At 44.4% G+C, this 12,473-nt stretch overlaps 1 protein-coding gene across 1 annotated transcript in view; it reads right to left on the reverse strand.

Annotated features, from left to right (window-relative positions):
* Window positions 1-12,473, reverse strand: part of Trpm8 (transient receptor potential cation channel subfamily M member 8) — a 69,344-nt gene that overhangs the window by 34,901 nt on the left and 21,970 nt on the right. Inside the window, exons 8-12 of the mRNA XM_075951296.1 lie at window positions 11,555-11,752; window positions 7,365-7,467; window positions 6,016-6,134; window positions 2,830-3,120; window positions 1,266-1,361 (exon numbers count right to left, since the gene is read on the reverse strand). Coding sequence (XP_075807411.1) covers window positions 1,266-1,361; window positions 2,830-3,120; window positions 6,016-6,134; window positions 7,365-7,467; window positions 11,555-11,752 — 807 coding nt within the window. The remainder of the gene's footprint in view (window positions 1-1,265; window positions 1,362-2,829; window positions 3,121-6,015; window positions 6,135-7,364; window positions 7,468-11,554; window positions 11,753-12,473) is intronic.

Here is a 12,473-nt window from a genome sequence, read left to right on the forward strand (position 1 = left end):
TTAGTTCTGGGGATCAAACCTAAGGCCTTGTGCATGTGAGGTAAGGGCTGAGAAATGAACTTCTTTTTTAATCAGTAAATAAATTTTAATTTAATGTATATAGGGAACCTTTTAAATTGTATATGTAGTTCAGAAGTGAATTAAATATTTAATTGGGTAGTGCTTAATTAAAGTTTGAAATCTGCCGTCTTAATTTGGCTGGGGTTGTTGTCTTTTACCATAGTTGATAACGTTCTAAAGTTCCCAAATCATCCCAATACAATTCTAATTCCTACAAGCCTGTATTGTTAAAAGCATAAGACATTTTTGTTACATCACTGAGGACCCAATAATTCTCTATTCTATAATAACAGACCAGACCTGAGTTTTAACTATTGACCATGTGATTTGTTTAATTTTTTGTCTTAATATTGTGAATAAATTTGCAGCTAAATGATTTGGCGAAAACAAAGTAAGATTTGGAAAGAAAGATTTCTTTGATGAGGGGTACACTTCTCTGTGGGTCTAAGGGTAAGGACTTACAATGCAGTTAGAAATAATTGTGGTTTAGGAAAACCAGGGTATGAGGCTCTCCTCTGAGACCCATGACTTAGCCCCTAGGCAGCTGGCTATGTTTATAGTGCCAGGCATGATTTGACCTCTTGTTAAAAAGGTCTTCTCTCCAATTAGACAGATGTTGGTTATCGCCAAGTTCTTAACACCACCATTGCATCTTGAGGGATATCTTGCCATTCTGCATGTGGTTGTGTTTCAAGGGCATCACAGCTAGGGAGGGTTGTTGATTGCTCTCCTCCCTTGTCCGCTTGTCTAGCACCTTCAGATACTATGGAAGCTAGACCTATGGAAGTAGGTTTCTACATCACATCCACCTCAAGTCTTCCAGGTCCTATGTCCAAAGTGTGCAGTTTCTTCATCAATAGGTATGTGGTAGCTTCAACCTCTGGGAAGTAACCAAGGGCAATGGCAATAGTATGTATTGAATTGGGGACCAGAAACTAATTTCTTAAGTTACATTTCAGAGCTTCTTATAGTTGGGGGAAAAATCATGCAGAGGAACCTGGGGAGCAGGAGTGGACTGGGGGACCCTACCTTTCCGGGGACCACCTATCCTAGGCACACCTCCAAGGACGTGCAAACAGAGGCACAGGCATGGTCCTGGGCACCAGATGCCCCAAGTTTTAAACTAGGCATGAGTGTAGGTTAGACCAGACTCCTAGGACACAGCATGCATTTGGCATCAATTCCGTGTGGGCCTGGACGTTTACCTGCTCCCAAATGACCTTGGAGAGTTCCTTCTTGTTCTGGAGGATGGCCCAGATGAAAAGGGCTTGCAGGGGGTGCCGGGTGGTGAGAGATGCATCCTGAGAGGGGTGAGAACATGGGGTCACCACATGCAAATGGAACCCACTTTCTGTGCACTGTTTTAACAACGAGATGGGGTAGTCGGAAAGCATGAAAAACAGGCCCTCTGCTCAGAGACCTCTGGGACTTGGGGGCCTAGTCTGTTTTAGCAGCACAGTGGTGTGATTCTCATTGCTCACTGTCGCTCAGCAGGTGGTGTGATTTGACACAAAATCTTTCATCCAGAATCAAAGACAAAGTACAACTGTGTGGGAAGGTAAAAGCGGGGGAGGAGAGCCGAGAGCAGTTCAGAGACTAAATGACTTCTGATGCACCGTGGAGATTCCTCGCCATTCCACAGATCAGTTTCTCAGACAGAGGGGGAAGAAAAGTGGTCAAATGGAATCCAACTCTCCTGTGCCTTGTATCCAATTGTCACCAAGTAGAATGTGCTCATTTCCTTGGGCTGCCATTCAAAGATTGGAGGTCTAGCTCGCATTTAAGATTCTGTATCTTCAAGGAATATTTTCAGATGGAAAGTGTGTGTGTCCCCTCCTACAGCTCCTTTCTTGATTTGACTAAACTTTACACTGCACATGTGAACCCCAGGTATGCACTGTGTTTCAAATTTTAACATAAATAATGTCAAACAGAAGATACACACTTTCAATTCAACCACACACTAAGCTCATTTACACACACATGTACACACACACACTTAAAAATCTCAGCTACAAATGCTAATGACACAAATCTCAGAGCTCAAGTGGTTAATGATCTAGTTTAGGTTTCCCCAGAAGCAATCCTGAGATAAGAATTGAGCAAAGTTTTTTATTTAGAGAGTGAGGAAATGAAGTCAGGAAAAAAAGAGGCCAAAAGAAGGCACATGGCCAAGCAGGCGGCCATGGCTGTGTTGCCAGAAGCTCACTGCGCCATGCTCCTGAATTGTCTCCTTTAGGTGAGGGACAATCGGGACATTCGCTAGCCCTGGAACACTGATCAGAGCAAACGCTGGCGAAGACTGATGATGGAGTTGATGGAACTGGACCTGCCCATATGCAGAGAGGAACCCTGCGGCATTCACATCTGCCCTAGTGGAAATATCCACGACTCCATTTGTCCACAAAACTACTGGCAGCCCTTTATTCTTTCACCTGGGCAGAGGGGAGCTGAACCCCGAGCGGAAAGCCTTCTGTCTGTCCCTGTTCCCCATCAAATAGCCTCGGAAAGTGTGTCACACAAGCCCTGTGATCTAGAAATGATGGATCCAAACAGAGCCAGGGACTAGAGCCAGACGTTAGAAAACTTACCAGTGACTTTATTCTTTTGGAAAGATGGTAGAGAAAATGCATGCCACCCTTCCAGCTGCTTTACGGCAATCAGGAAGAGAACGGGAAAGATGGAGGCAGAGAACGGAATTCTGGGAAACGGAAATATGGAAGCAGAGAACTGAATTCAGACAGCTCCACTGTTTTTACCATTACGTACATGGAGTTCCACATCCAAATCCTCCCGACTGCTTCTGTCTTCCTTCCAGAAGCTTCTACGGAAGTTAGCCACCAGCTTCCAGACGAAGGTGAGGAGCGCGTCGTTGTAGGAGTTCTTGGCGATCTGCAGGTTCCGGTACACGAGGGTGCTGAAGTGGGCGGAGAAGAGCTCCGTGAGGACGTCGTTGGTGAGAAACTTCTGCAGATTCAGGCCGTTCTCCAGGAAGAGGCGGACAAACTTGGGCCTGTCCTTTATGAGCGCCGTGAACATGACTTCCTGCAGGTCAGCCGACTGAAGAGAAAGAGCAGGAGAGAGCATGTGTACCGTGAGATCAATAAAGAAAACACAAGGTGTTTCTGTATTTCAGCCATAGAGTCCTAGGATCTCCAGCTTCTCTCTCCATCCTGCTTTGACAATAAAATTCACTTTTCAGCCTCTAGGTGGGCGAACACCAAAGTGGAGACTTTGAATGTGACCTGGGCTCTTTCTTAGGTGGAGATAGCATGCCCCCTGAAGCGCTACACGGGCCAGGAGCTGATGCAGGCACGCGGCATGAAAAGCATCAGGGAGCAGAAGCCAACGGTGGGCGTCTACAGTAGACACTGACTGTGAACCAACTGCCGGTGCTACAGTACACACTATGGGATCTGATGCCCCCCTAGGTGAACTCTGACCTTCTCTACAGCGACAATTGTCAAAACAGAACCCATCAAGCCACATACTGTCTAGGAAGGATCTGGACTGTGACACAGCAGTGAGTCCCTGGACCCTGGATCAATACTATCTTAGTCCCTAGTAAAAATTATCTACAGAGCTTTTCCAGGAATCCTTTCTGTTTTCTTCTTATTTGGTTTTAGACAGCATCTTAGCGTGGTATCCCAGGCTGGCCTGAAACTCACTACATAATCCATGCTGGCTTTGGATTCATAGCAATTCTCCTGTATCAGCCTCCCCAATGCTGAGATGACAGGCAGGAGCCATGATGCCTATCCTTCCGAAGAGTCTAAAGAAAGATCAGTGCTCACTTCAGCCACAGTACAGGAGGTGCACAGCTCTTAGGTGCAATATACTACTGCCGCGATATTTATTATCAGTTACTTTCATTGCCAATACTCACATATTCAAAGGGCCTTTAAGATCCAATATTTTAGCCTTAAAAGAGGAAGGTACAAAGTCTGACAACATGAAAACCTCCAGCAGAAGCCTATGGCGTATATTCTCAGAAACCTAGGCCCCCTGGTGCCCACTGACTCCATGACTCTGCCCTAACCACAGCCTACTTAACTCCCTCAGTTCCTTGGCTGGCCCTCATTTTAATGGCAGCATTGGTGGGTTTTGTGTCTGTCTGAGGCTGTTTTCATAGACTCGCATTTTGCTTAGGGTAAATTGTTAAGGGTTCCTTGGATTCCTCCACTCTTTAGATCTCTCTGGGTTTAACACCTGGGGAGCATAGCATCTTCTCCGCTGTACTCAAAGCATTTTAAGTGTGTGTATGTGTGTGTGTGTGTGTGTGTGTGTGTGTGTGTGTGTGTGTGCGCGCGCGCGCGCGCGCGCGCGCGCGCGCATGTGCCTTCCCATTGGTCCCACACTGGACAGCTTGGTGCAATGGTTCTCAAACATGGGGACTCGCTACAGCAGACTGCCGTAGTCAACCTTGTTTCTAACTCAGCAAGCTTGAGTTAGACACCACCCAGCAACTCACACCACTAACACTGTCGCTCGTCCTAGGACCACACTGAGAACCTTAGTTATTATGTAAACTTACACGATGTGATTTCTCATGACTATAGTCAACAAGTAACTCCCCCAAAATCTCTGGGAAATTTAGCAGCTAGTTTTTGCAAGCCAGTATGAGCTAGCTTCAGCATGGCACTGTGAAAGGGAACTGACCCAGTGTGTAGTTGAGAACCTTGCCCAAGGACACACAGACACCCACTCCGGCACTCAAACCCTTACCCACGATGCCCTTCATCCTAACCACCTTCAGCTGAGTTAATAAAATTAAATGTATAATGCTATTATGTGTTTGAGTTTATTTACCACCTGACCTTATTTAAATAGGACAATGTACACAGAGGGATTTATTTATGAACCAATTAATTAATGCACTCGCAGCTCTACTTGCCCTCCATTAACGAAAGCCTTGTGATGTGTAATGGGGTTCATTATGGTGCAAAGACCAAACGCAAGACAATGTTTGCTAAAGGGATGAATAACTCAAAAATTCATGAGCCATTACTACTTTCACTACTCTCATTAAAATTGATCATATGTTAATGTAAATCAAATCTTGGTCTTTGATGATACAGTGGTTTGTGTGAGAGCGCTTTCTGAAGCTGGCTGCTGGAAATGGCAGCTTGAGTGATGCCAGCCTTCAAATCCATCCATACACATGTACAGTCAAATACAACCTCACTGCCCATAATGACTTCAATTAATTGAGAAGAGTTGAACACAAAGATGCACCCTTGTAAATCTCTGTCTGATGGTTTAACTGGTGCTTCTGAACAGTGCCACCAAGGCTGATTGAACTTTAGATGCATGCAAGCAGTATCCCATAAATGGGGTCTCAAAACACGAAAATACAGAAAAGTGACCTGCTGGAAACTTAAAGATTTTAACTACACATGCAACTTCCATATTGGGGGGACTTATTTGATGCAGGGAGTTCCTGGTGCCTCACTCTAAGACACTGGTGGATGTCCTCAGCAAAACTATTCCACCTTTCCCTCCTACCTCCCACCCCTGACAAATCTGTTATCTGAATTTGGCTGGGTGTGGAGGGGGCAAAAGAAAGTTGCTGCCTTGATCTTTTTAGTCAAGCCAGATCAATAATCCCACGTCTCTGGTCCCCATACCTCAACCCATCCACTCCTGACAACAGACCCATAGCTCCAGACCAGATGATCTTCTCTCGTCTCCTGGCAACAGGATTATTTATACATTTAGGATGGCTTACATTAGAGTCTTTGGTTAGATTATCTGTTTGCAAGAAACCTACTAAGTCAACATCATTATCCCATCCTACAATCAAGGAAAGGGAGGCTGGACACCACTTATCTGCTAGAACAAAACAATCATTAATCATTAACAAGATTCTAGATTGATGACCTTGTTGGACACAACCATCTACTGTTGAGACCAATGTCCATGCTAATCCAGGAATATTCCCAGAGGCTTCATTACCTCCCATCGGCGGTCGTTGGTGAAGATCTCATCACTGGCAAGGTCCAATTGGTTCCACTCCAGTAGAAGCTTCAGTTGCCCGTTCCAATTGTCCTTGTCTTGCTCATTAGTGCTGAAGGCTAAAAGTGGGCAGGGAGAAAACCATAGCCACACATAAGGAAGCCAGGCCACTAATATCCTCCAAATATTAGAGCCACTTGTCAAAGCATGTCTCTTGGAATCAGAGGAAACTGTCTTTCACACTCATTCTTATCTACATTGCACATGCCCAGAAGCCTGTAGTGATCACCCCAGATCATCATATCTTTCTATTACATATGAGTATAGTATAACTAGGATATATGGATATTTCTATAGATTGATACTCCGTAAGTATTATATTCTGAAGTTGTATCTGACTTATCCTATATCTAAATCTACAAAATAATGAACCATATTGCAACAATGTATTTGTTATGATTTGAGTGTAAAATGTTCCCCCTAAGCTCCTGGACTTGAACACTTGGTCTCTAGCTACTGGCACTGTTCCGAGAAGCTGTGGAACCTTTAGGAGTCATGGCTTAGTTTGAGGAAGTGGTTCAAAGGGAGGCAGGTCTTACAGGCCCAATTTCCAACTCAATCTCTTTCTTTTCTCTTCTCTCCCCACTTTTTCTTCTCATCTATCTATCTATCTATCTATCTATCTATCTATCTATCTATCTATCTATCTATCTATCTTCTCTGTATACTTTACATTTATTGGTTAGGTATTTCAATCCAGAAGGCAAGGCTTTGCTATTTACTACAGGTAATTACACTTAGGTGGAATTCTTTTCTGAGACACGGTCGGTCTCACTATATAGCTCTGGCTTTCCTGGAAGACAAATGTATAGCCCTATGTAGACCAGGCTTGCTTCAAATTCACAGAAATCCACCTGCCTCTGCCTTCTTGAGGCTGGGATTCAAGACATGCACCATCATGCCCAGCTCACTTTGATGGAATTCTAACACAGCAAAGACTAAAAAGAATTGTTGTACCTGGTGGTCAGTCATTAGCTTCAGGAGATATGTGAGCCCCTGAGATTGAATTATAAGGTGTGTGTGTGTGTGTGTGTGTGTGTGTGTGTGTGTGTGTGTGACACAGAGCATGTGTACATGTGAAGCATGTATGCACACACCCCCACAGGTACAAAGTCTTTATAACATATTTAAAAGTACTTTAAACCACTGCTAGAAACAGCGTTTGCAGATGACCTTGGTTACATTTGATCAGCCTTTTAATGACATAAAATTTCTTCTGTGAAATTCACCTTAGAGAGCAGTCATCTTACCCGCCAAGGCTGTACTCCCAAGGAACTGACTCCACTCACCTTTGTACAGTGCATAGGAAATGGCGTTGCTCACAACCTCGTCCCCGGCCTCTTCCATCTTGATAACTGTGAGTAGGTGGGGACACTCAAGAATTTCTTTGAGCTGGTAATAGGTCAGAAAGAATATTGTCAACCAACTGGTCTTGAGCATGAGGAACATGACCCTTTTAAACGCATCTATTCTTTCACAATTTCATACATACATGTATATACAATATACTTTGATCCTGACCTCCTATTATCCTCTCTTGTTCCCTCTCCCCTCTCTAAACCCTTCCTTCTTCTCAACAGACCTCCCTTCTACTACTTTGAAATCTCTGTGTGTGTGTGTACATGTGCATATACATGTGTATGTGTGAATGAAACAAAGCCTGACACACTAAAGATACCAATTGTCTGGTAGGTAAATGAATGCAGAACAGACAACAGAAGACTGTGGAAACCTAAGTGTTGTTGGTCATAAAGTCTGAAAGAGGAGGAAAAAATAGTTTAATGACAATCAAGAAGCGGGAGGACTTGGTGCTAGAGATATCAATAGCTTACATTATCCTTTATGAGAGATAAATATATTATCCTTTGTGATTTTTCTGCAGTATTTAAATTTGAAACATGTCTTTTGAAAAGGCATCTAATTTCAAGGCTCCAGGAAAGGATGAACTTCTACCTGGAAGAACTTCTATGGGAGGCCTGCTTTGGTTAGCTTCAGTTATAGATGATGGTGATTTCCCTAGCAAAATCTAGAGCTGGACCTTCCTGATCTCGACAGGGTAAAAACCAGGGGTCTTGGGCTCTTGCTTCAGGAAGGTAGCAAGGGGTTGAGAAAGTTCTTGGGCCTGGCTATCAGGAGGTGAACTTTTAAGGCCTCTGTTCATTGAGAAGAGTGATGATGAAGATATGGGTTCCAAAGATGTGCACCCAATGGTCAGGGGGAGATCAACCAGAGTTTCAACAAAACACCAACCATGAGGATTTTTGAGGGAGAGGAACAGATGAGCAAAGAAGGGAAGATTCTTCACCATGCGTGCAGGCTTTTGCTCAAGCCAAAGGAAAGGAATCCCGAGACAAATGATTGGCAAGGAGACAGATCTAGGGCCCAGGGTTATGGAGCACATGTAAAGTGGTCAACTCTGTGGAGGTAAGACATCTTTGACTTTGCAATGGAAAGAGAAGAAAGCAACTACAGATACAAAGCACAGTAGCAGACCTGAAGAGGGTTCCAAGGACTCTCTAACTGGGTTCCCATCTCCCCCTCCCTGAGCCTGCTGCAACCAGCGTGAGAGCTCCTGGATGTAAGCCCGATCTCATTTTCTCCTTGCTTCTGGGCTTTTGGTGGTATCTCATGACAGTTGACTAAGACCCAAACTTGAAAATGGTGCTCAGAGAGGTGCCTGTTCTGGACTCTCACACGCGCTTCAGCTTCTGCTCACTCAGTTCTTCCTCTGTGTCAGCTTCTCACCTCAGGACCCTTGTACATGCAGTTCCCATCATCATGATGCCCACCCCCACCCCCCCATTCACTCTCCATCATTCAGATACTGGTTCCCACATCACTTCATCTCAGAGCCTTCCACAAAGCCCCACACCATAACACATCCATCTCTATCCATGCCATCTTTCTTCAGAATACCCCATGCTGGTTTATAATGCTGCTCCACTTGACAGGATCTAGAACCACCTAGAAAACAAACCTTTAGGCAAGTCTATAAGGAACTGTTTAGATGGGGTTAAGGGGAGAAGACCCAGCCTAAATGTGGGTGATACCATTCCATGAGCTGGGGTCCAGAGCTGGATAAAAAGAAGAATGAGAGCTGAGTATCGGCATTCCTCTCTCTCTCTCTCTCTCTCTCTCTCTCTCTCTCTCTCTCTCTCTCTCTCTCAAATTTAACTACAGAGGCAATGTGATCGGCTATCTCATGCTCTTGCCACCATGCTTTTGCTGCTGTGATGGACTGTAGCCCCTATGACTGTGAGCTAAAATAGATCCTTCCTGTTTTTTAAGTTATTCCTTGCCAGGCACTGTTCACAGCAAAGATAACAGCAACTAATGCACACCCATTCCAGTTGGAAAAATATAGTGATATATATTTCATACAAGGTATTTTTCAACTTACGTTCCCTATGTGAGGCCATAGACTATTTCTGACATACACACAATTCTTGGTGTGACCAAACCAAATCTAGCACATGACATACACATAATAAGAACTTACCTAATGAACGGAAGATGAAATAGCTTTAGATGTTTGAACGGATGGTATATGGCTAATATTCAGATACTATGGAAAGTCAAGGTCTTGGTGGGCTCGGAGTATGTATGTGGAAACAGTGTGAGAAAGCTATTGGGGAGAAGGGGAGCTCCCAGGTGGAGAGGGATTTCTTGGAGAGACAGAGAAAGGATGTGTTCAGCTTTGATGATCAGCCATCCACATGACTAGCGAGGTCACTCAAGACTACATTGGTAGGCTGCTTATATAGTTCACTGATTTACACATTTATTAATTAACAATCCTACTCTCAAGTTTGGTCTTTTGGGAAATCTGTACCAATTTCACAACTCTATATGAATGCATAGCTAAAATGCCAGAGTAATTTCCATTTTTATGTATGTCTTCTGGTTGGCATGATTAGAAATAAATATATTTAATTAGATATGAATATAAATTAGATATGAATCACAGGAATGATAATATAATCAAAGGGAGCCAAATTAGCCTGACATTTAGCTTAAGATGAATTGCCTGCGATGGTTTCCTTGAAGTAGAAATCCAAATCCCTCATAAAGAATAGAGGAACCATTAGGACCGTCCTGGTTTTTAGATGTGACGTGAACCAGATGATATGTGTCAACTTTTAGAAGAGTTAAAAAGGAAATCTACTGGGATGGACCCAAGTCTGTGTTAGGTAGACAAACTAATAGTTCTCTATTCCCTCCTCTCTGGGTATTCTTATACTAGCTACTGAATTATTTTTACCCACCTCAGGAAATAGAGAGGGTGTAGTAGGAGCTGCGGGCTGTGTTCCCAGCACCCAGCCACCCGCATGGTTAGCTTTACCCGAAATAATTACACGGAAACTATATTCTTTTAAACACTGCCTGGCCCATTAGTTCCAGCCTCTTATTGGCTAGCTCTTACATATTGATCTAACCCATTTCTAATAATCTGTGTAACGCCACAAGGTGGCTTACCAGGAAAGATCTTAACCTGCGTCTGTCTGGAGTGGGAGAATCATGGCTACTGCCTGCCTCGGCTTCTTTCTCCCAGCATTCTGTTCTGTCTACTCCACCCACCTAAGGGCTGGCCTATCAAATGGGCCAACACAGTTTCTTTATTAACCAATGACCTTCCTCCATCAAGAGGGGCAATAAACATGCAACAAATTAACTAAAACTATCCAGGTATACAGTATTTCCACTTCAGAGAGTGAGCACCTTTGCCTATGGATTTCCATGTGGAAAGATTATCAAGGGATGAGTGACCTGGCCACGCCCCACCACTTCACTATCTCCAGATAGACAGCAGGTTTGACCTTCCCTAGCTGGATCTTTGATGGTTCTCTTCACTGGTATCTGTTTTTTGCAGAGCAGGACACTCTGGTGCAAGGAGGCCAGTGTTTATCACATACTGACCATGATGTGTGCGCTCAACCAGTGCACTCTGGGACTCAGCACAAGGAAGGATGCCAACGGCTGAATTGCTTCTCAGCCTCTTTGTTCAGTTCTGCCTTCACCTTCCATAAATTACAATCTTCGTCTCCATTCACCTGATTCTGTGCTAGACTTAGATGTGATTGAAAAAAAAATCCCTGCAAGAAATTTCCTACAAAGCTACCAGTTTTACCTTTTGGTGGAAAAATCTAAAAAATGCAATGTCTCGGTAAGGAGATCATACAAGCCATTGCTAGTCAAGGCCTGGCCCAGTGCAGGTGCTGTCTCTCAGCTGTAGAGGTGAAATTCAACCATGGTTCTAGGCTGCAAACTTTAGACAATGGAGCTTAATCTAGAAAGGGCTTGTTGTCTGACCATTTTGGATCCCACGGTCCCATCAGGCTTACAAAGTGAGCCACCCTCTCAGGTAAATTAAAGGAGGCCGTTAAGGCCCCGCTCTGTGGGAATTAGTAAAGAGTGCCTAGCAACAGAACGTGAGACATTCTTCCATCCCAGGAACCCCCAGCATCTTCCCCAGACTCACAGATCTGATCCAGCTCTCGATCTCCTCCTCAGGCAGCCGGGACACAGTGCGTGGTAAAAACCGCACCAGCTTCTCTTTGACCATGGAAGAGGTCAGAACATCCTCCACCTCCACCAGGCTGGCAATCACGTCAGCAATCTGCCCGGAGCCTTCCACTACCACACAGGGGATCTTACTTTTGATGGAGGTGTTGATGGCCTATGAGAGGGAGAAAGGATTGGACATGCAGAAGGGGCGGCAATGAGCAACACAACCCAACTCAGGACCGAGGCTCTAAATCACAAGATGCTCTGATGCTTCTTACTGCTTTTCTCTCCACAGCTTTGTGATGGAGGAAGGTCATTGACTAATAAAAAAAACTGCCTTGGCCCATTTGATAGGCCAGCCTTTAGGTGGGTAGAGTAGACAGAATAGAATGCTGGGAAGAAGGGAAGTGAGGTCAGAGATGGCATGCCGCTCCCCAGGGCAGACGCGATGAAGCAAGCCGCCAGGTCAGACATGCTGAATCTTTCCTGGTAAGACTGGTGCTACACAGATTATTAGAGATGGGTTGATCGGGATATGAGAATTAGCCAGTAAAGGCTAGAGCTAATGGGCCAAGCAGTGTTTAAAAGAATACAGTTTGTGTGTTGTTATTTCGGGGCATAAGCTAGCCAGGCGGCCAGGAGCTGGGTGGCAGGAACACAGCCCGCAGCTCCTTCAACAGCTTTGATTTCAAACCAACATTGAACCAACTGCAGCGGCTTTATGAATGGGAGAAGTGAACCAGTTGTTTGACATCCTGAGAAAATGAAAGTCTACTATTATTACTAGTGGCCCAACTGCTCAGGCCATAGCCTGGAGGGGAATTCTAGTCTATTCTAATAAAATTAGAAAGTCAAAGCCTAGAGTTGAGAGTAGTAGCAACAAACTTTCTTTC

This window comes from Microtus pennsylvanicus, chromosome 17, assembly GCF_037038515.1.
Source record: "Microtus pennsylvanicus isolate mMicPen1 chromosome 17, mMicPen1.hap1, whole genome shotgun sequence".
NCBI classification, from domain to species: Eukaryota; Metazoa; Chordata; class Mammalia; order Rodentia; family Cricetidae; genus Microtus; species Microtus pennsylvanicus.